The 24,830-nt window shown below is 41.9% G+C and overlaps 1 protein-coding gene across 2 annotated transcripts in view; it reads right to left on the bottom strand.

The window, feature by feature from the left end:
- Positions 1 to 3,982: 3,982 nt before the first annotated feature.
- Grid2 (glutamate ionotropic receptor delta type subunit 2) overlaps positions 3,983 to 24,830 on the bottom strand; it is a 1,406,062-nt gene continuing 1,385,214 nt past the window's right edge. The window contains exons 16-17 of one of the 2 annotated variants that reach the window (XM_041638390.1): positions 13,114 to 13,168; positions 6,202 to 6,261 (exon numbers count right to left, since the gene is read on the bottom strand). In XM_041638390.1, the coding sequence (XP_041494324.1) occupies positions 13,148 to 13,168 (21 nt within the window). In that variant the 3' untranslated portion in view covers positions 6,202 to 6,261; positions 13,114 to 13,147. Of the gene's footprint in view, positions 6,262 to 13,113; positions 13,169 to 24,830 lie in introns of both variants that reach the window. The other variant, XM_041638370.1, reaches the window with a different exon arrangement.

Here is a 24,830-nt window from a genome sequence, read left to right as displayed (position 1 = left end):
GAATCTGTTCCATTGCCTGATAAACATGGTGTTTATGATTGAATCCACAGCTCCAGATACGCTGAAATAAATCCAGCTATGTCATTTGTTTTTCTCATCATCAGTGGTTGAATACTTGACAAAAAACAAGTTAAGAGACAAGAGGTTTATTTTGTGTCACAGTTTGAGGGATGCAGGTCACCATTGTTGGGAAGGGGAGGCAGCAGGCACTTGAGGCAGCTGGTCACTCTGCAGTCAGGAAGCTGATACAGGATGTCTGTTCTATTTACTTTCTCTTTTTATTCAGTTCAGGACCTGAGCACCATGGGAGTGGTACTGCCCACATTCCGGGTGGACCTCCTTCAACTAAGCCTCCCTGGAAGTGCCCAAAGAGATACCCAGAGGTTTCTCTCCAAGAGACCTCAGATCCTATTCAGTTCACAAACGAGATTAACTCACACCAACCAAAGATAAATTTACAATGGTAGCATTCAAGGGAACACAGCCCAAGAAGACGGTTCATGCCCAGCCTCCCCTGTCAGTTTTGTTGAGGTGCAGAACAAGACCAAGTTCCTTGACAGGGTCTCTAAGGCCGAGGTTTAGTTCCCACCACTTCTGCTACTCACCTCCTGCCATTAATCTTGCTTTCAAGTCTCAAGTCACCTGGGCTGTGGTAGCTCTCAGAGGCTCATCAGCACTTCAGTTTTCAGAGGAGCCTTGTTGGCCCCTCTGCACCTTTACTTATCCCCAAACTTCTACTCACCATTCTTATTTTAGCTCAACCCCTACTTCTTTAAATACTTCAGTCTGGGTCCAGCTTCTTCGTCATTCACTGCCATTGAAGCTTTTTCCTTTCCTCAGCCCTTTGTCTCAGCTAGTAAATATACAGTTACTGGCATGGAGTTTAAGGCCCTTCCTTCTCTGACTGCTGTGACTTTGTTTACTGTTTTGTACATTTCTATCTGGAGTACAGTTGGAACTTACCATAAATGGAAAACAAATAAGTTCAGGATTTTGTTTTAAGACCTTCTAAGATTTTACTTGCTGCTAAAGTTTGATCTAGTTAAAAAAAAAAAAGAAAAGGAAAGGAAAGAAAAGAAAAATCTTCCAACTTTCAATATATAAATATTGGATTTATGGAGAAAAAGGTTGTTTATGGAAAAGTTAGTATTATATTTACACTAGAGACAATAGAAAGGGAATGAAATTACATTTTGTTGGGCTGATTACTTGGTTTAATTTTTGGTTATTATCAGTTAGAATTTCTCTAATTCTTATACTTACAGGTACTCTTCCCTTTAAACTGGCTGCATGCATCCTTGACTTTCCAGAGCATGTGAGCGCGTTCAGAAGAGAAGACACAACACGCACCAAGATTAAGAAGCAGATACCATTTACCGAGCCATCGTGTTTCTCTACACAGCCCATTGGACAGGACTCAGACCACTTTCCTTCTCCTGGTGACTTCCAGTTCTCACACTACAGAGGCTGTCGCTGTGTCTCTGATGCTACTCTGTAGATTATGTTTCTTTATTCTTAACCCAGGGTCTGCAATCCATTCATATAGATTCAAGCCTGATCAGGTTCTGTTAGATCTGTTAAACACACACACACACACACACACACACACACACACACACACACCCTTTTACAAGAAGTAGTGAGCTCTTTGCTTTAAAACACACGGAAGTCAAACACGAGCTGTGGAAACTGCTCCCCCCTTCTTACCATTGTGGCTCCTGGCTCTCTTCCATCTACTGCTGGAACCTCTAACACCAGTTCCCTGCAAAGTGTGGCGCTCTTGCCAGCTATGGTCTCTGCTTAACTACTCCTTCCTGCAAAATGCTGCCTTCATTATTTTTTTTTCTGTCCCATATGTCTGTCTCTCACCAGGCGCTTTCTGCATCCTGTTGGGCCAGGGGAGGGTTGATCGCCTCTGACTTTTGGAAGCTGAGGTACAATTTGCAGACTGAAGTTCATCCGGAATGCTTGCTGTGAGTCCCCTGCAAGTGCCCTATGCTTACCAGCTCCTGGTGTTCCTCCCTAATTGTTTCCATCTCACTTGCCCATCAGTAATGTCAGAACACCTTCCCCCTCCCATAGCCTAGAGAACGCAAGTGCAGGCAAATGATAAATCAACATGACTGGATTTTGTTTCTGAGTTTAAATAATTTAACAAAGGAATTGGAATTCAACCAGGGAAGTATTTATTGACAAAATTTTATTGATAAAATAACATTAAAGATTTGTGAACAAATTAAAAATCCCCGTAAAAGAAAGTTACATCAGCTAGGATGTAAAAAAAAAAAAAAAAAAAAAAACTATGTCTTTGCCTGGAATAAGGAAATATTTTCTGTTCTGGATTGGCTATGTTAAGCAACATCAGTAATAGTGAGGATTTTAATTCGTAGAAAAGAACTATGACATAATCCTGGCAGCCACAGTAACAGCCACTGTGGGACAAACGCTGTGTGGAGTGGGTGATGCATTCTTTGCCTACTTTTCCTCAACTCCATGCCTGTTCCAACATCTTAATTTGCCTTCCTGCCTCGATCTGTCTACTCTTCCTTAGCCCCCTGACCTGTAGAACATCTTGTTCTGTAAGCATGGCTGCCATTTCAGTGACAGCTTTCCCTGCTGGCTCAGGTCTGCTCTTTGCTGGGTCCTTTGGCCCAGTGCCTCTGACCTTGGGTGGCTGCTGCTTTGAGTCTGCCTGGCTTCATTCCCGAAGCAAGTGGTGAGTATGAACTATAATAGAAGACATTGTTTTAAGTTTTCAACTTATTTTAGGTACTGACAATGTAGTGTCAATGTCTTAAGGACTTTTCAGCCCAGTGGATGTTGTATTTGGTTAGCTAATGTCACTCACAGCAAGGAGGAGATTGTGGGTGATTTGTGTTTTACACTAAAAATGATTCAACACCGAATGAACTTTTTACCCATAATCTTTTCTCCTTGCTCTAGGATCTTGAGGAATGAGGACAATGGAAAATTTTCTGTTTGGGGTTTGGGACTCTTTTGGGTCACAATTCTGTCAGATCTCCTGTACACAACCATCGCTCTATTGACCCAAAATGACACTGATAGAAAATGTGAAGTTATTCTTGGGGAACATGGAAAGATGTTATGAGCTTTGGAGAAGCTCATGGATTTTGAGGGGAAAGCTCTCCCTTTGATTAAGGATTGCTGGGTATCAGGGGCTCCATCAGATTGTAACTTCTACTTAAACTTCTACATAAGCCCGAAATGGAATCAGAGTGTTATCTTGGGGTAGATTAGGGCACATTCAGTGATAGTGACCTCAAATCAGATCAACTATTCCAGAATCCATGTTAAATCATCAGCAATAAAGTCCAGTCAGGGTCAGCCATGCATAGAGACAAGAAAATGGTGTAACTGGAGGTGTCTCTCCTGCTCACCAGTTCCTGAATAAACACTCAAAGGCTTTTATTAGTTATAAAAGTTTGGCCAATGACTCAGGCTTATTACTGACTAGCTCTTTTAAATTAACCCATTTCTATTAATCTATGTATTGCCATGTGGCCTGTGGATTACCAGTGAGATTCTGGCATGTTGCTCCTTGGGTGGCAGCTGGCATCTCCCAGACTTCACCCTTCTCCTGTATCTGTTTGGATTTCCTGCCTGATCCTATTTTGCCTGACTGTTGGCCAAATCAGCTTCTTTATTAACCAATGGTAATAAAACATATTCACAGCATACAGAAAGACATCCCCCATCAAAATGGTGGCATTCTTCCCTGTTCCTCAGCCATATGATATGATATGATGATATGTACGTTCATGTGCCTACAGATGTACATGTGCCTTTGCCCTTTGTGGATACAGATGCCTGTGCCTGTGTTTGTATATTTGTGTATGCGTGTGTGCATGCACATATGCTTGTGCCTATTTGTGTGTATGCTCATGTGCCTGTGTTTGGGAGTATACATGTACCTGTGCCTATGTGTGTGTGTGTGTGTGTGTGTGTGTGTGTGTGTGTTTGCGTACATAAATGAGATGTCTAAGACTTGTTATCAGGAGCAAATCTTATCCTCATTCTGTTGGACAGATAGAGTAGTCAAGTAAAAATCATAATGCTAAAAGCTAAGTTGATGTGAGGGTTAAATGATAAAAAAAATGTCATCACTTTCTTGTTTTAATTCATATCTAGAAATTTCCTCTGCTAGTCCAATTGCAATAGATCAGGCAGTTGTGGACAGCTTATACTTTATTTATCTGGATTATTGTCCCTTTTGAATAATCCATCAGTTTACTTGGGGAGGCATGCGCTCTATTAGAGAGGTTAGTGATACTTCGGGCAGTGATAGATAAGGTGATACTACGAACTACGACAGTGTGGCTGGTTTTCTGGAACCAAGGATAGATTCTCTGCCACAAGCCTTAGGGACAAGCTTTTGTGAAGGAGGCTGACAGACCCATGTGTCGCTGTGTGTCAATCGTGGCGTACCAGTGTGGCAGTAGGGTCCTGGCTTTGCTCCTTATTCTTTACCTTTGTCATTCTGGAAAGCATTCCCATTCCCATGTTGAAACCAGATATCCAGGAAGTAATGACCTCGATCTTCCTTGCACCATTCCATTGTGCAGGGTAAAGGCAGAATAAGAGTATGCCCTTGTGGCAAATGCTGGCATTGTATTTGGTAGCAAGGATCAAGAACCGACGGTGATGAAAAGCTGACAGCTAACAAGGTTCTTTCATGTACAGTCTCACTTCTCACAACAACCTTGTGAGGTAGGAACAGGAGATAATGCTTTTATTTTCACTTGTCAAAGCTAGACACCAAAGACCATAGAGTGCAAGTGATTTGCCCTCAGTCATAGTAAATAGCAGGACCTAAACTTAGTACCACATCTTCTGACTTTGCAGTCTGCTTTTTACCTTAAGCTACTGCAGAAGAGTCTCCAGTTTGCACATTGGGAAAAGTGCACTGTAAGCAGGCATATAACTTGTTTACAAGTCGGATGGCTTGGAACTAATGCTTTAGCCACTAGAGACTGCTGGGTCACAACTTGCAGGGACTCTAAAAGAGCAAGATGTCTGCAATCTGGCTTTCAACTTTGGATATTAGAAGATTGCCCAGGGCTCCCTGGCATCAAGGAGCAGAGGTGCAAACCCATGACTACCACTGCACAGCTACAGTGCTTCCTAAGCCAGCTTATCTGACCTCCGCATTGGATTGCAAACTTCTTGAGGAAAGAACATGACTTACTCATTGCATTCCCAGAATTCAGTGCAGTGCTAGATCTTTTTCAAAGTTAAGTTCATAAGGGCATTGTATGTTTCATAAACAGCTTCCGAATTTTGTTGGAAAGAGGTTGTTTTAATGGAATAGACCTGGGGGAAAACTCAGCTTTCTTCGTGAAAGGGTGGTATATACCAGCACTACAACATTAAGGTAGAGAATAGCATCCAAGTGATCCTAATCTACAATGAAAAAAAATCTACTTTTTATGGATTCAAGTTAGAGGCTCTCCATTAGCCAGGAACTCATGTAAAATGTATACATTTTGGTCTTTGAGTAAAGGCAATGTCTTTTGCATGGAGAAAATTAAACCTGTCATAAATATGAATATGGGTATTATTTTAGTAACATGGAGAGGAATTTATGACAAAATATGATTAATCACAGTCACAACTGATTCAGTGAGAGTTGGAAGAGAGTTCTATTTTTCTCTGGTTTAGTCTGCCAAGGCACATTCTCCTTGGTCCTTCACACCTCCCTGTATCCCGGTCATCTGAGAACCCAGGTGATTCTTGACCAGGTCAGAGCTGGAGGCAAGAGGACACCACCACTGTGATTCAGACTTGGACCTCAGTTTGGATGCTCTAGACCAAGACACGTTGGCAAACAGTCCACAATGGACAAGGATCATCGTTCCCAGGCTAAAGTCTGGTCCAGGACCAGAGAGCAGCGGTCGTTTGCTACTCTTCAACAGGAGAAGTGTAGCAGGTCTGACAGCCTGGTGAAGACAGCTTCTTGAATGGAAGAAGAATTTTAAATTTAGGAGACAGCACATCAGCTCACCAGTTTGTGGTCCTCAGGATCAAATGAGTCCTGAAATCAAGAGGTGGGTAAGGGCTCAATAGCTCCGGGGTTGGTAGAGGTTACGGGTCATCAAGAGGCCTTCCTAGTTGTGAAGACTGGTGCAGGCTACGGCTGGATGCCTGGTTTTTCCAGGTATTACCACCAAGTTTCAAACATGGCCTTAATGGCCAAGCATTGCTTCTTTCGGGCATTGCAGTTTCATTTTGCAGGGCAGGAGCCTGTGAGAAAACAAAGCAGAGGGTGATATCAAGGTTGAGGATGGACAAGGAACAGCTTTGAATGTCTTGTCACAGTTAATAAGGCTCCACTTTGAATGTCCACCGAGAAGAATAAGGAGTATGAGGTGCGGCCCCTAATAAACTTCTCAATTGTGGCTTCATGGGTTTCTTGGACCCTGGGCAGCCACCAAGGTCTGCTGAACTTATCAGCAGCTGGTTCTATACAATCTGCTTCAGGGAGGGCTTAGGAGCTTAGCCAAGTGGGGATTAGCATAACTTTGGGTTAGCATCACCCCAAAGGTTTGGGATACCATGACCAGAAAATAAAAACAGCACTGTCTTACAATAAAGAATGAATAAAATGCTTCTCTAGTGGTGATGCCCAGTCACACATGACATCCTGGTGCCCGAGTCCTCAGATTTTGAATCCCATAGATTAATAGTCAGTGACTGGTTTTAGAATTTGCATAAGCTGTAGAATATGTACTAATTAGTTTTTTTAATTGTTGTTGTTGTTGTTTTGTCAACATGACTCAAGCAATCATCTGGGAAGAAAATGCCTCCATCAGTTTGGCCAGTAGGCATGTTTGTGGTACATTTTTCTTAATTAATGATTGATGTTAGAGGGCCCACTCCACTATGGGTGATGCCACCCCTGGAAAGGTCATCCTGGGTTATGTAAGAAAGTAAGCTGAGTGAGTCATGGGGACCAAGAAAGCAGCGTTCCTCCATGGCATCAGCTCCATTTCTTGCCTCCAGGTTTCTGCCTTGAGTTCTGCCCTGACTTCTTTTCCCAATGGACTGGAATATGAAGTAAACCTTTTCTCCCCAAATTGTTCTGTGTGTTTTTCATAGTAGTAAAGAGCAAAATGGGATGGTTAATACTTAATAATGGGATGGTACTAATAAATACTTAATAATGGGATGGTACTAATACTTAATAATATATAAATCTTGGCCAGGCGGTGGTGGCGCACGCCTTTAATCCCAGCACTCGGGAGGCAGAGGCAGGCGGATCTCTGGGAGTTTGAGGCCAGCCTGGTCTACAAGAGCTAGTTCCAGGACAGGCACCAAAACTACAGAGAAACCCTGTCTCGAAAAACCAGTATATATAAATCTTACCATGTTTGTAACCAATCAAGGTTTGTATTGCTCAGTTTTTACCCTACTTGATTGTAGGATAAATATGTATGATTTAGTGACTTTCCTATTTCTTTTTTTCCATGAAAGAAAACTTTTAAAGTTTTTATGTAATGCTAATTACTTTGTTTTCATCAAATTTTAACTGTTTCAAATTATGTGTGTTTGGGAACATATCTGTGTTTTAACTCAACATGAAAGCATTTTTGTATGGGTAAAAGTGGTCTTTTCACTTCTGCTCCCTTTTGAAATACATCAGTACACCATATAAACATTAGTAGGTTAGAAATCATGTTACACATTTATATCATTAAAGCCTAAATGACACAATTTCTATTTTGCTATATATCACAATCTACAGATTATTTCGATGATTAGGAGATACCAAAAATTATAATTAGCACCAAACAAAAAATGTTACAAGAAAAGAAGTCAAACCATAGGAAATATAAACCATACCACCATCCTGTGGTAACATCTGTAATCCAAGTTTTATATATACCTGTAATCCAAGTTTTATATATACTTGTAATCCAAGTTTTACATATACCTGTAATCCAAGATTTATATATACCTGTAATCCAAGTTTTATATATACCTGCAATCCAAGTTTTATATATACCTGCAATCCAAGTTTTATATATACCTGTAATCCAAGTTTTATATATACCTGTAATCCAAGTTTTATATGTACCTGTAATCCAAGTTTTATATATACCTGTAATCCAAGTTTTATATATACCATTTGAAATGCATAGTCTGCGAATTACTTCTAACTCTCATTTGGGAGGTACAAGGGTAAAACAGTTGTTTTCACAAACAAGCTAATGAGAATTTATTTTTCTTAAAAAGTTTTATTGCAAACCTTTAATTAAAAACAATAGAAAACTAAGTTGCTTTGTATTTTTTTCATTTGTAACTACTAGAAGTAGATATAACTATAAAGCATGGCACAAGTTATCTCCATAAATACTGTAAATTCTTTCTGTAGATACTTTTGATTCTCTTTCTCCCTGATAAAAAGGCGTTAGGGAATAAACATGAAATGAATTCTACTTAATTTATGGAATGATATTTTGAAGGAATTTTAAAAATACAAAGCATTATTTTTCACCTGACATTTTGCATATGGTTATTAAATTTCGGAATTATAGTTGTAATTTAACTGCATTTGGTTAAATAGATGTATTTGTCTTTGAGTGACTAATAGGATCATAAAATACTTGTGCATTCAACGAGATCTTCTTAGCGATCCACATCAATTATTCCATATACACTTGGTAGTCATCTCAGTAACGACCATCTGGGGGTACCCTGTTTCTGAGGACAGATGTAATTTTTATCCAAATGATTCACTATGTTTCTATTCATTGTGCTTCTTCTTATAATATAATGACTTTCCTATTTCTTGAAGCCAAAGACACATATCTTACACTCCAGTCATTAAATATCATAACCATAAAAGTTTAAAGCCACAGAAGGAATCTTGAACATGGGCACAAATCACATATCTTGATTTCAGCCAACCCCAGGAGGCGCCGGCTACTCCTGCGTCTGCATCTTTGTCAGGAGAACTTGTATCGAAGTCTCATGGTTCACAGAACCTTTGCTCATTACACAATTTAGAGAAGAGGAAGTGCTTCCTGCTGATTGCGTTGATAGGAGGTAGCACTTGCCAGTTAACTGAATCAGATTGTCAGCTGTTTTAGTAGTGTAAATTACTGGATTACACTCAGTGTGGAGACCAGTCCTAAAGTCTCAGAAGACATCAGAGTTAACCAGAAAGTTCCTGAGCACGCCTTTCAAAAAATCAAAATAAAACGAAGAGATGCTAGATTTGTAAATAAGTAGTCTTGGGGAATACTGGTCTTAAGTAATCTTGTTTACCTGTGTCTCTGACCCGAGACTGTTGTTTTCTTCTTTGGTTCTGTGGCACTTTGGCCTCATTTGTGCTGGACCAGAGTTTAAAAACTGTGCTAGTCCCTATGACCCGCAGTGAGTCTTAGGGTATCTTTCTTCACAACTTGTAGAATGGCGCTTCGCTGAGCATTGTTTGGAAATTTTGGGGTAACAACTAACGGGACATGATTGTTCTATTATTTTTTAGTGCATTTTCTCTATAAAAATTGAACAGGTTAAGAAACTTTTATTTATTTATACATTGTACCCAAATTAACCTAAATACTTTGGAAAATAGGAAATGTGTACAAGGCATAAATTTTGTCCTTACTAGACTTATGACCTGGTTAGGGAGATAGCTCTATCATACATAATATAACATTAAGCATTAAGATGCTTAATTCAATATTTGCTGAAGCCACCTAAGTATTAGGGTAAATAGTTCACATTAGCGGATACAGTTATTGCAGAAAGGAAGATAAAATATTGGACTAATGGGAGAGAAAATCAAGGAGGTGGTAGGATGTGTTTTATGTTTTAATTTTTTTTTAGAATTTTGAAAGGTCGTCTGCTTTTCTGAATTAAGGAAAACTACCCAAAACTTGTTGGGCCCTTAGGTTCTAGAAATTTGAAATAGGGTGAAGACAATACTTTGGTATATTGTAAAACGCTGAATATATTGCTAATATATTTATTACATATCTTAATATGTGATCTTATTTATCTATAAGATCAGAGTTTTACAAGAGGCTAGCTCTAACTCATTTGTGAGAGACTCCCGCTGTGAAGTGTGAGTCATCAGGGAACCAGCCCTCCCCTCCAGAGGCTAGAATCGTAGCCCCAGTTAATACACAACTAACTGCTTTCGGGGAGCTAGAAACTTTAGGAGATAAGATTCTTTGGGGACATTACAGCTTTTGTGTCTTTGAAAAGGTGAGCACCCCAAAATAAGCCTCAATGTTGACTTAGGAAATAATTAGTTTTCCAAGTGGACTAATAATACATGCCTTGGCACATTCCAGTCATGTGGAGGACTTCCTGCCTCTGTGAAGACAGAAACCATAGGAAGATGGAAGTGACCTCCACAAGCACACCCAAACCAATGCCTGGATGCCTGAGGGCATGCTTCTTTTTGCTGAGAGCACGGAGCTGCTCAGGGAATTGATGCTACAGCAGAGAAGCCTAGGCTTCCCCACCCTTCACAGCAGCCCAAATGCCTCTTGGATTTGGGGGTCACACAAGGCTGGCACCTGCTTTTCTTCTTTGTCCTAACTCAGAGAAGATGGAATTCCTGTGCAGTCAGAAATAATACAGGCGACTCAAGGAGCAGAATACTTATTGTTGGACTTCTAATGTTGTTTTTGTGTTTATCCTTTGGCAACATCTATTGGCTTTTTCCGTGTAGGTTTTTAAATCACAACGTTGTTTTATACGTTGTGGTATTTAAATGCTAATCAGGAAAAAGGATGTAAAACAATTGTAGACACATGATACCATACAGAGGATTGTCACTGTGTGTGTTGATTAGGACTGGTTTCGAGCCAGGAAACAAGGGGACCCGATGGCCAGCACGCAGCTCCTCTCAACTGTTCTTCTTTTTCACCTTGGCTTCTCTAGCTCAGGACATGCCTTGAAAACTGCTCACAAGATGGTAGAGTTGCCTTTTTATTTCACCGATGTGCTGCAACGTCAGACTCTCATGTGATGAGTCCTGGACCCTAAACCATCTGAAATTATTAGTTATTTCATGCTTAAGAAAGTCGAAGGAGAAAAACCCAGAGAATAAGCTTCCAAAGATCATGGCAATTATTTTTAGGCTTCCATGTTGAGCTCCATTGTCAACAAGACATTGAGTCTGACTTTCACTGGGGGCTGCTGCCCAAATGCAGCACTTTGTTTCAGCAAGCCTATGAGACAGGGTTTGTTGCAGTCCATTCAGAAGCCTGACACACTCACCTACATGTGTTTGTGATCCTTGACCGTGAAAAGTTTAGTTTCGATGTCTAATTCTGATGAACAAAAGTCATATGCAAGAATAAAATAGCCTCTAGTGGAGAGACAATAAGTAAAACTAGGAGCCATTTGATCACAATAGGGTAGCAAAACACAGTAAAGGCAAACCAAAACTGAAACAAATATGACACACTATTGTGCATGCATTATGGATACTCTTTAAGTTGTTCATATGTGTATTAGATTAGAACTTTGTGGACACTGGGCAAAATTTGAACACACTAACACACTAATTGTTAACATTTATTCTTGGCAAAACTATTGCCCCGCAGTTCTAAATGTGCTTCTTTTGTGGTTTCTCTCTGCAAGCCCATCTCTTTCTGTTCACTATTGACTTACCTCCAAAGCGTAATTGAAAAGCCATCCGTTTCGCTGCAGAATTGCAACAAAGTCAGGATTGGCCTTGTGCTTTCTGTCTCTAGAAAATGTGTTCTGACATTCAGGACCATCTGATGCATGCACAGGAGACCGATGGTCATGACAGGATCTTAAAGTGTCTATCCTGTCAGAATTTGGGGGCATTCCTTCCCAAACTGAAATTAGAATGAAGAAGTATTGTCCTTGTCCTTTTAGCTTCTGGGCCATTTGTGGTAGATAAATAGTCATGTTTTATATTTATCCTATGAAGTATAGCTTTTTGCAGAGAAGTATCCATCAGTTTTGCCTTGAAATGTATTAAGCACACATAAAACACTACAAGCATAAGCTACAAATCTCACAGGCTTGGTAAGTGCGGGAGTGGAATTTAAATGTTGTAGCAAAGATGTTAAAGCAATGCACAATTACAAGATTGAGATGTCACACTAAACTCATTCGCAGGGGATTCTGTCCTGTTAAAAAATTTTCTTTTTAACTCTTGCGAGGTAACAGTGATCACTCATGAGATGTTTCTGTTGTTGTTCAGTGTGCAGTTCTCCCTCTCTTTTACACACGCGCATAAATACAGACACACAGGCACTCACACATCGAGTCAAAACCAACGGCAGTGGGTGGTTTATGTCAGGACTGGTTTTGACGCCCCTCTCCCAGAGTAAGATAAATGTAAGTGATGAGCTCCTGGGGTTTGGTTGAACTCATTTTGTATTCAACACTCTGCCTGGCCCCTTTCTCATCTCTTTCTCCCTGTCTTTGTGTGTTCAAGCCTACTTGAGTTTCTTTTTTCTTTTGTAGAACTTGGTCCTTTTGATGTGCTGCAGGGCACGCCCTTCAGCAGAGAGTACTTGCCAGGAATCGGAAACATCAGCACACAGCTCTGAGAGGCTACTGTACAATAGCCAGCCCTGCAACCCTGTGCAGGACCCTTTCTCTCCCATAAAGCAGCAATGCTCACTGTCTCCCACAACTGTGGGTTTAAAGGAACAAAAGCTTCACAGTGTAAATGCAAAGTACAGATTTGTTTAGTGTTTGACCTGGTTGACCCCATGGTTGTCGCCTAACATGAGATGCGTCTGCATGGATTAGATATACTCATTACTTCAGCTGAATTTCTTCTGCAGTTATAAAAAGTGTATTTCTGTTTTACAGCTGCTGCAGAGTCAGTATGTGTGGGTCCCGGGGTCGTCGGCTTCTCTTGGTTATTTTCCCCCAAAATCATGTAATCAAGTGCAGTGCTTTAACCCTTCGCCTGCTGGGACAAGGTGAGAGGGCAGAGGTGTCAGTATTGCAGGGCTACTGTTAGGCGCGCCATCTCCATGGTTCACAGAGACTAGAGAGCAGCAGGCGTTAATCAGTCTTCTGTTGCCGCAGCTAAAAATGTTTACTAAGGGTTACATTCCACGTCACACGTCTGTATTTACTCACATGTGTTTCGTGTGACAGATCCTTCAGGACTATGTCACTGAATTAGAACTTGGAACTGAAAATCAAAAGAACAAAACAAAGCAGAAAATAAGGGAGAATCATGCAATTTAAACTTACACACACAAAAATATAGCCGGCCTAAAACTTCTAAGTAGAACTAAAATTCAAATAATAGTTAACTTTAACTTTCCCAGGTATTTCAAAGAAACATTTTTAAAACAAACAAACGAACCAAAAAAAAAAAATAATGAGAAAAGCAAGCTTGAAAGAAATTTGGTGCTTTTCTAGCTTGACTGACATGCAAAACCACCTGGTGTGATGGACACTTGGTTTAATTTTGTCTAGACACTGAGCTCACTCTTATGTGAACACCCTGCCAGCATTACTGAAAAAGTTGTCATTGCTAAAAAGTTGATCTGTGAAAAAATGGAAATTTTCCAGCAAACATTTACTTTTGAATGCTTTAGATTCAATTTTTTAATCACACTGCAACTAACGATATGCCTGTGCTTGTGACATTGCTGGAGACTCTAGAGGAATAATTGATTGGCAATGTGGCACTAATTCCGTATTCTTAACTTATTTCATGCTTAGGTGATAAATCAACCAACCAGATGTTGTTATAAATTTTGAACACTGATATATATGGATAAAGAAAGAGAAGATAATTCGATTTTTCAAATATAGGCAAAATGCATGTTTTTAGAAAAAAACATGTAATAATTCTTGTAACAAATTCACATACACACACACACACACATACACACACACACCCCCCCCCCCACACACACACCCAGAACGATCGCACTCTTCTTTCTTCACTACAACGGTGTCCTGTTGCCATCAGTGTGATGCAAGTGGATCAATCAACACCCTTTACAGTCTACAAACTACCTCCACCAGTAGTGGGACTCCTGCAATTCATTGTCACCTGAAACATTCTTAAGGACACAGGCACAGAAAGGAGAGCAGTCGAAGCACTCTTGTCTCGGCAGAGTCATGTGTTTATCCCGTTTCTTTCTGCAAGACCACAGCACCGTTCTGAAATTGGCTGTTTCGAAGTGTTTGGGCTCCCATTTGGTCAGGTCGCAGGCGCGCCTCAGATCCTAGCGCTCTAGTGTTTTTCAGTGTGGCAATGGCTGACTGACTCTGCTCTTGATTCCCATCCTGGCTCTTAAACACCAGGGAAAGCCCTGCTTGTGAAGAAGCAGTGTCTGGGCCTCTGGGGTCAGGAAGGGTTGCTGCTTTCGACACCACAGTGATCCAGTAGATTGTGTACTAGGAACTCATCTCGCTATGGGTAGTTGTTTCCTGTGTCCCCCTTTCCTGCTGGAACACTGTATTTAACTGCCAAGATTTTATAGTGGGTTGGCATATACAAGCGCATCACCTATAATATATTCGAACACAAACCAAGTGTTCCTATTCTTAAAACTGTGGAAAATTCCAGAGATAGTCAGACTTTTGAAATGGACTGATGCATATCGGGTCTAGAAGTAGTTCACTTTACTTCACCAATAGCTAAAATTAGATTTATTACAGCTTTAACAGGGTTTGGTGGCACATGCCTTTAATCCCAGCTCTTAGAAGGCAGAAGCAGATGGAGCTCTATGAGTTCAAAGCCAGCCTGGTCTGCATAGAGAGTTCCAGGTCAGACAAAACTACACTGTGACATTGTATCTAATAACAACAAAGTATTATAGCTATAGCTGTGCCAATAGGAGTTGCTTAAAACAAAAGGACACCCATGAATGTAGTTAGAATTTTTTTATTAAAAAAACAATTGAATTAGACATAAGATTCTTGAATTTAATATTTTAATTACTTTTTATAGTAAACATTTAATTACAAAAGGAGTTAGAGGACACACTTAAGATAAGAAATACAGCTAGCTAATACAGAATGATCACTTTTACCAAATAAACATGTAGACTTTAGATCTTTAAGCATTAGAGTTATACAATAATTGAATTAGTTGAACTCTTAGTTACTGTCTTCCAAAGCTTGGTTTCTGGTTATCTTTAAAGCTACTTAATTTAATATTTCCTATTCTTTGTTTTAATCATCGTCCTCTGAGCCCCAATAAATCTGACTGAGTATAATCTAGACTTTTTTTTTTTTAAAGAACACAGTGGGTTGTATGACTCTTGAGGTCACGACCTCCTTTTCAGGACTCCGGGGACCAACTATTCCAAATCTTTCTTCTATAATAAAAGAGACAGTCTGGGGGGGGGGGGAAGCTGTGACTGGAATAATCAGCACAAAGTTGTAAGAACAATCCCAACGCTGTCGTGTTTTGAGTAACGCATTGCAATGTCTTATTTACGGCGAACATTTGTAAACATCTTCGCAGACACAGCCCCACTGCGAGCCCCGCTGCCACAGATCCAGTAAAGCAGGAAGGAGTATAAACGTGAGAGAGATGTCAGGCTGATCCTTAGACCAGTGTGGGTGCTCAGGGGCTCCTAGTGTTCAGGGACAGTTTCCGCTTGGCCTCCCGTTTCCCGGTGAGGCGGCCATTGTGCAAGCTTCCTTTCCCCATTTGCTTGCCTTCCTCGCCTTTGCCTTCCTCTTGGGATGTGGCAGGAGGACGTGGCGTGTCACTTATGTTTCTAGTCTAACAGACTTCCACATTAGCAGCTTGCAACACGTGCTGGCTTTGTGAATGAACCCAGCTCTTCAGCCTGCGACTGTGCTTTTCAACCTTCCCGATACCGCAACCCTCACGCTGTGGTGACCCCCAACCATAATATTATTTCCGGTGCTACTTCATAACTGTAATTTTGCCACTGCTATGAACCGTAATGCAAATTTTTGTGTTTTCCCATTCAACCTCCGAAGGGGTCTGACACACAGGTTGAGACTTGCTGCCACAGGAAGCCACAACTGAATGGGCATTGAAAGACTGAGATCTCCGAACTGTAGAAAAGATAGATAGGAAACAGATATCCATGCTGTCCGTAATTTATACCAGAGTAATTCAGCTAGGCTGAGGGTTCATGTGGTGATAGCACTCAGTGGGTCCACACATGCCCCACATACGTTGTTCTTTCTGTCTCCAGTGTGGGTGGAGACACGTATGTGAAACTCACTCTTCGCCATTCCTCTCGGTGGCTTCCACCTCCCCCACACGTGCTGACCCCCTGAAATGGTGCCAAGATGCTGGATTTTTACACACAGCCATTGTTGTCGGAGGTACCTCTGCATGGAGCCCACACTAGATCCTCAGCGAGCTGCCCGTTGTCCCAGGCTGAGATGCTGTTCCTTTCAGCTCTAATGGTTTGGCTGCTTCTGGTCATTTGTGGAAATAAATCAATCATTTGGAAAGTCTGGGATCCCCAGATCATCCCTGTGTAAATCATCTCCAAGTGCCATCAGCCCAAACCAATAACTTCTCCCACCATTTTGTTTTATTTGTTTTAAAGGAAAATGTTTGTCATTTTTCCTTCCTTATGCTTCCAGTTTCTCTCTGACATCTCAGTCTCTCCAACTCTCTCACGTATAATACCGAATTCTAGAAACAGCTAATACACACACACACACACGCTAAATAAACATAGGTAGATTAAAAAAATAAATGAGATATTTTGATTTTTAAAAAATTGACATCAGAGTATGTGAGTGGCCTGACTTGACTGGGAACTCCCAAAGAGGCCTTGTCCCCTTCAGAAGCCCCAGAGATCCCATGGAAATGGCCAGTTAGGTAGGGACTGCAGGAAGACAGGGTCAGTAAACAGACACCTGTCACACAAGCAACTGCTTTCCAACAGCCTTGTGAACTGGGGGGTCAGTTCTGGGCTTCAGAACCAAACGCAGTTAGCTGACATCTTGCTCCAGTTCTGGGAGACCTTGGGTAGAGGAAGCCTAGGTTCTTTATCGTACTTTCTCAGGTCTTTCTGGTACCAGCTGAATTCCAAGATTGCCTCGCGCTGCCCCTGACCCACTGGCGTTAGCTTGCCTCTACTTGCGATCCTTAACAGAGGAATCCTGTGTTTATTCCCGAGTTAATCACATAGTTTTCATATCAAGGGTAATTATATCTATAAAACAATCAGCCTCTACTTACCTGATAAGAAGGATGGTGATAAAAACAAAAAATTATTATCTCAGTGAAACCACACGGGCAGCCTAATGGAAGGATTCTTATTTCTTGAGCACTAGAGTAAATGTGTGCTGTCCTGTCTTGATGAATACATTGACCTAGTTCAAGTCAGCACCTTGCTAGAGTTTAAAGTGTAGGAGTGTGCCCTTTCACCAATGGTGTACTTTGTGTTTTCTGGCTCTTGTAGTTTTTCCCATAGCGGGAACTTGTCATGAAAGTATAAATTATGGGCCAGCAAGGTGAATAAAGGAACTTGCCACCCAGCCCGAGTTCAATCCCAGGAGCCCATGTGATGGAAGAAGGGAATTAACTTTTGAAATTAATTGTCCTCTTACCACCAAGGGCAGGCTGTGTGTGCACCTGAGCGTAAACACACATTTTTAAAAAGTGAAAATGAAATGATTTGTGTTGGTTCCTTTTTGTAAGTATAACGTACAGAGTTATAACGTAAGGTGAATTACATGAGCATCATTCTGTAAGCATTTTTTTTTTTTTTTGTCTTAGAGGGATTTTCTAAGGCTATCTTATTTTTCTGGTCTGGGTTGTGGATTTTTCCACCTTTCACAGTTTAGCTATTACTAATTGCGACAGTAATGGTTAATGTAAAAAAAAAACAAGTTGTGTTTACAATACCATTACATAATCTAAAATTAAATGATCACAACTGTGATTCTACAAACATTTCCATTTATGATTAAAAAAAGAAATAACCCTCTCCTATGAAAGACAGCTTCCCGCTGCAGTCTGGATCTGGATGTCTTCTGATCTGCAAGGCCATCAGTGGTTGGTGAAGGTAGGAAGGGGTGTGATCTTGAGCGCTCTATGCAAGGACTTGAAGAAGATGGATTAGAGACAGCAACTGTGAGTTCCTCTCATCTGGCGCTCAGTCCTCTGATCCTGGCTCTGCCTCCTGAGCCTCTCATTGGTGAGGAATATCATAGAACAACAGATGCGAGCTCGCGAAGGAGGGAGGGGGCAGGGGAGCGCAGTCAAACAGACAAGGCAAGATTTATTCCAGGGGGACTGAAGCGGTTACTTCACGTGAGCTGTTTTATGCAAAACGAAGCACAAATCACCTGCAGTTGAGAAACCTTGCCTGAGTGGCGCACAAGGGAGAGAGCGAATAGGCAAGCTGCACATTCAAGCTCTGCTTCCCTAGAAGCTTTGAAGAAAGCGGCCGGCGACCCCCATCCTCAAGCACAAATGAGCCCTGAACAGACTCATTTGCCATGAAGGATGAGACGAAGAGATGCTGGCGCCTGGGACTCGGCCTCTCTGCGCCTCCTTCCCTGAGTCGTTCTGGTGGGTTTTTGTGTCCCAGAGTTGTCCCTGTGCAAACAACAGGTTGAATATTGTAGGTGTGGGTTATTAAAGTGTCCCTGGGACAATGGCAGTCTGTGTCCCATTTGTAACGCTTGGATTAATCTTTGGAAAGTGCGCACAAAATGTGACATGATGTTGGCTTCCAACATTACTCAGTCTGCATAGCAGCAAATCCTGCCCTGTCTCCCTGGAAATCAAACTCTGCAGACTGGCCCTGCCATCTCAAAGCGACCTATCATTTATGCTAGGGAGTAGGGACACCCTGGTAGCACGGCTGTGGGCTGTGTAATTTTGTAGTTTGGAGAAACACTCAAGGGAATCCCTTGTTGTCTATCTTGTCTACAGTTTTCCTAAAGAAAGTTTGCAGCTGGGCAAATTCTGTTTTATTTTGCTTCCTAGGGAAGAAATAAAAAAGCGTGCATTTTTTTCAAAGAGAATTAATTCCACATTAGTTTAAGGCTATAACCGCTTAAGCGACCTCTTGTCACCTCATCTCCTTCCTCCTCATCTTTCCTATTTGCCTTAAGTTCGAAGGGAAGGATTGAAAAACAAACAAACAAACAAAAATCAGGTATCAAAGACCAGTCACACATCCAATAATACTTCCTCTTTTTTATGTTTTATACTAAAACTGTGAGGCTCAGTTTTATCTTTTGGTTGTAACATTCTTGGAAAAGAAGTGGAACCCGGGGAAAGGCCTCTCAAGTCAATGTGTATAGAACATCACAATATTATGATTTTGAAAAATAATTAAGAGAGATGGGGGTGTATTGGGGATTGAGAGTCATCTGAGGGAATTCCCATGGAACATTGTCTGCTATTCAAAATCATCTCCCTGTGTAGGGAGAAATGGAAGTTACCTGACAAACAGAATTCTGGAGAGATGAATCAGGGATTCTCTGAGAGCAGCGTTTTTTAAAAGGTCTGTGTTTACTGCTGGGTCGAGGAGAGCCACGTGTCGTTTGCTCATTTACTGTGATATAAGGTGGAGGAAGGATATCAAGGAGCTAGGAATGGCTTTCTGCAAATTCACAGTGACGTCTGTCCACACCAAAGCAAGCTGATGCTCAACCCTTCATGTAGAACACACTTTCATTTTCTTATTCATTGCCTTTAATCAATCAAATCCAGGACTTTCAGACATGAAACCAACTTATGATTAAAATGCTGTGTCAACTTGTTTGGCATACTGAAAGCCAATATACAATAAAGGCTTTTCTTAGAAAAGAAAGCGCTTTTGATAGGGGTGGGTCTGTAGTGGATACAGAGAGCTAAAGCTATAATCTGTACCTAGAGCTCAGAGTTCACTTGGAAGAGTGGGGCTAGGTGACCTTTAGGTGACAGGGCCTGCTTGGGGAAGATATGTCCTCATATAGAAAAGGTGGTACCTTGGCTGAGACACTTATAAAAGGCCCTGAATCTGGCTCTATTCTTTCTCTGTGGCACCTTGGCCAGGAGAGAGGCCACACAAGAGCTTGCAAGTAACTTTGTTACATAGATCAAAACTTGCTCCTAGCCTCTTGTGATGACTCCCTCCCTGGCTTCATTTCCCACCTGCCATGTGTTTGCTTGGACATCATGTTCTAGCAGGTGTGTTGATGCAGGATGTCTTAATTTCGGGGCTGTGGGATTTGAGGCAGGGTCTCATATGCTGCAGGCTGACTCTAAATTTACTAAGTAGATAAACTGGGCCTCAAAACTCCTGATCCTCCTGCCTGTGCCTCTCAAGTGCTGGGATTATAACACCATCCCTGGCTGGGCTGTCATTTCTAGGGTAGGGTAATAGATACTACAAAAAGAAACATCCAGATTAGCATGTAAAGAAGTCAGTTGGCACTGGATGTGGTGGCCTATGACTTTAATCCCAGCCCTTTGGGAAGCAGAGACAGGGGGATCTCTCTGAGTTTGCGGCCAGCCTGTTCAACATAGTGAGTTCCAGGACAGGACTACAGAGCTACATAGTGAGAGTCTCAAAAAGAAATAAAAGGAAGAAAGGAAGGAAAGAAGGAAGGAAAAAAAAAGCCAGAAAGACTAGACGCCCTTCACCACCTGTGCTTCATACAACAAAGTGAGCATGTTCAAAAGTAGCCCAAGCTATACAAAATGAGGAAGAGACCTGTGCTATGTGTCAAGAGCTTTGTGGTCCTTTACTTTTGGGGTTTTTCCCTCAGGTTTCTCGCCCACTTCTACTTTCAGGAGAGCTTTCCCTTTCTGAACAAACGGTCTCTATGTCTATTTCAAACACATGTCCCTGGTCCACTGCATTGCCCTCAGACTTTAGAACTTGAATACTTAACCTGTGTCCCTGGGCCACTCTGAAGGGTCTTTCAGAACTCAGGTCCTCACCAGGGGCCAGAGATAAAGGGGGATGTTGCAAACCATGTGGATCGGAAAGAAAACTGTCCGTTTTACAGTGGACTAATGCCATCATCAGTTTGGGAATGTCAGAATAAGAGAAGACAACAGCACCAACAGAGTAAATGAGAGAGCTGGAGATGCCAACTAAAGGCAAGCGAGCACATGTGACTTCGGACCGACCCTGTAACGCAGCACCTATGGGAACCAATCATCCAGATACTCTAAAGAACTTGAACACCCAGTTTTTCTGCTACTAATGGGAAACTAGAGTAGGTTTAAAGTCATACATTTCCCCCCCCCAAAGAAGGCTACTTTTTAAAAACGTTATTACTTGTTGAAAACAGTTTAAAACGAAAATTTCAACATATGGAACCACAGCGCCACCATCTGGCTATATAGATGACTGCAGGCGTCACAACAATTCAGAAAGAGAAATGTGGTCTTGAATTTGTCAGTTCACTTTAAAAATTAAAAATCTTTTTAACCGTAGCACAGGACGGCGATCCAGCTAACTGAGGACTAACAGGAGGATCGCAATCTCAAAGCCAGACTGGGCGACAGTACATAGCCTGGAAAACATAGCAATCCCCGGTCCCACAGTAAGAACTTAAAAGAGGGTTTGGATACAACCAAGGGGTGGGCGCTAGACTAGAAGACCTGGGACCCTTGGCTGGATCCCAGTAAAGTTAGCAGTCTTCTTTGTTTTTATTAGAAAATAAAAAGCTTTAAAAAATATATTCTTCAACTTGGTGGTGCTCGTTTGTTGCTATTTGCATAACAGACTGGCTTCGCTTCCCATCTGCACGTGGCCACGGCGTTTGAGAATGTGGCTGACATTCTTAAGGTTCTGCAGCTGTGTAAGATGAAACACAGCCCAGTGAAGGAACACATTTGACCTTGACTTAAGGTGCACACTTAAAAGCCTGCTTTCGAACATGCAGTTTATGGTTCTTTCCGTCTATTCGAAGTCCAAATGCCCTTTGAAATAACTTTAGATGGTAGTGTTGGGAGTACATTCACTCTCTAAGCCCCGGGGCGTTAATAGCTGTGTTTCCATCAGTACACTCCTCTCAAAGAGACTTTTTATGATCGGCTATAAAGACTAAAAAGTCAGGTTTCCCTATATTCGTCACTCGGGTAGGATCTGTCTTTTGACTAATGCAGGTCCATGTTAAATGGAAATAACACTATTTGCAGACGAATGTGAACATGGACCTGAGCTAAGGGCTTTACATTGATTGAAAAATAAATGATGTCAGCAGTGATCTTGGGAACAACTTATCACCATTTCCATTTTATAGATGAAGAAAATGAAAGCGAGACTGGGGTAGCTTGCCTAAGATAGTACCGTCATTTCCTAGAACCACCACACGAGGGCCTACTTCCCAGAACCACCGCATGAGGGCCTAGGTGAGAAGCGTTTTCTTTTTTTTCCCATTTCATTACTTTTATTTTTTTCTTCTTCTTCTTTTTATTTATTTATTAAAGATTTCTGCCTCCTCCCCGCCACCGCCTCCCATTTCCCTCCCCTCCCCCGATCAAGTCCCCCTCCCTCATCAGCCCAAAGAGCAGTCAGGGTTCCCTGTGGGAAGTCCAAGGACCACCCACCTCCATCCAGGTCTAGTAAGTTGAGCATCCAAACTACCTAGGCTACCCCAAAGCCAGTACGTGCAGTAGGATCAAAAACCCATTGCCATTGTTCTTGAGTTCTCAGTAGTCCTCATTGTCTGCTATGTTCAGCGAGTCCGGTTTTATCCCATGCTTTTTCAGACCCAGGCCAGACCCAAAAAGAGGAACATGGGATGTACTCACTCATATTTGGTTTCTAGCCGTAAATAAAGGACATTGAGCCTATAATTCGCAATCCTAGAGAAGCTAAATAAGAAGATGAACCCAAAGAAAAACATAGGCATCCTCCTGAATATTAACCTTCATCAGGCGATGAAAGGAGACAGAGACAGAGACCCACATTGGAGCACTGGACAGAAATCTCAAGGTCCAAATCAGGAGCAGAAGGAGAGAGCACGAGCAAGGAACTCAGGACCACGACGGGTGCACCCACACACTGAGACAATGGGGATGTTCTATCGAGAAGCGTTTTCAAGGAGATCGCAGGAAAACTGATTTTGGATTTTAATCCTCTCTCTCTCTCTCTCTCTCTCTCTCTCTGTCTCTCTCTGTCTCTCTCTCTCTCTCTCTCTCTCTCTGTGTGTGTGTGTGTGTGTGTACGTGTGTGCGCGCACCTGGGGTGTGGCACATTCTACAAGTATTGATTATATTATGCAATAAAAACAAGATTTATTACGGAATGAAGTTGCAATGCTATTCTGACCTATTGACTTTTGCCAGTCAAGAAATGTGGCCTTCTGATGTCCGTATGCAATGTGAAACGATTGAACGAACAAATCCCCATTCCTTCATTCACTTACTGCTTGTGTGGAGAATTCAGGCTCTTGTTTTCTTATCCTGAGACTTCGTTCCCAATGTTCTGATGGAAACTTTATTTTTATGTTTTCAAGGTCCTGCTGTGTAAATTCACCTTGGTATTTTACTTCTGTATCAAATATGATGTTCCTAGAGCCAAAGACCATTTTTTGCTTCATATTTAAACATTGCACCTGGTCTGCGCCATTGCAGACATCCTGCCTTGAATCTTTGTTCGAGGTTCACCTTCCTACAGCCGCCCATATGATATATTCTGATTGTGGTTTTTCCCTCCCTCTGCTCCTCCTAGTTTTTCCCTACCTCCTTTCCTGTCCGGAATAATTTTCTTTCTGTCTCTCCTTAGGAAATAAATAGGTGCCTAAGGATAACAAAATAAAGTAAGATAAATAAAACTACAAAAATTGGAATATGACAAAACACACAAACAAGAAAAAGCGCCTAAGAAAAAGCTCAAGACATGGATATAGACGTAGAGATACACATATTCACACACCCAGGAATCCCATAAAAACTCCAAGCAGGAAACCATAATATATAGGCAAAGGACCTGTAAGGTAGAAAAAAAGGAAAAGAACAGCACCAACAACAAAATTACTTGACTTCACATTATGTGACAGAGACCCTCTGAAGATGCCACCGAGTTTGTTTTGTGTTGGCCACCTACTCCTGGGCATGGGGCCTGCCCTTAAGAGTGGTCTGTTTCCCCAGGGAGACTCCTAGAAGAAAACTGATTTTTCATTTACACATGGCTCTCAATAGCTTTTAGGTTAGGAATGGCGGTACGTGTCCATGTCTCCTCAGCCCCAGGACTACATCTGCTGCAGACCCGTGCAGGCTCTGTGAGGTCATACATGGGCCGGCCCTCATGTGTCTAGAAGGCCGACTGGTGCACAATTTCAAATGAGTCCTTCAGGCAGTTCACTCAACGTATTTTGATCATATTAACCCCCCAAACCTCCCAACGTTGTGTCTTCTTTGTTTAAACCTATTATGTGTGCTGCCCGTGTATCTTGGATGTGTGGCCTTCCATTGAAGCTGAGTTGACCCGCCAGGGCCCACACTATTGACAGCTGCCACTTGACAATGGAGTTTCACCCAGGGGTGGGACTTTGTGACTACCTCCTCTCTCCTGTGCTGGGGTTTTGTGTGGCTTGGCCGTGTGCAGATCTTGTGCATGCTGTGACAGCCACAGTGAGTTCACGTGTGTATGTGCCCTGCTGTGTTTGGAGAACATGGTTTCCTTGCAGTCACCCCCTGCCTCTGGCTCCTATCACCCTTCTGCCTTCTCTTCTGGGATGCTCCCCGAGTCTTGGGGAGAGGAGCTGTCATAGAGATGTCTCATTCAGTGCTCATCACAAAACTTCTTTGGAGATGGAGATTGACACAAAGGAGACTCACAACTGGGGAAGGAACGGAGAATAAGGACTGTGGAGTGCCCTGTCCTAAATGGGACAATATATCACACTTCCTTTTGATCCCTCTCCCTTCT

This window comes from Microtus oregoni, unplaced genomic scaffold, assembly GCF_018167655.1.
Source record: "Microtus oregoni isolate MIOR12 unplaced genomic scaffold, Mior012 000002F_ref0000024, whole genome shotgun sequence".
NCBI lineage: Eukaryota > Metazoa > Chordata > Mammalia > Rodentia > Cricetidae > Microtus > Microtus oregoni.
This window is presented reverse-complemented; position numbering and strand designations above follow the sequence as displayed.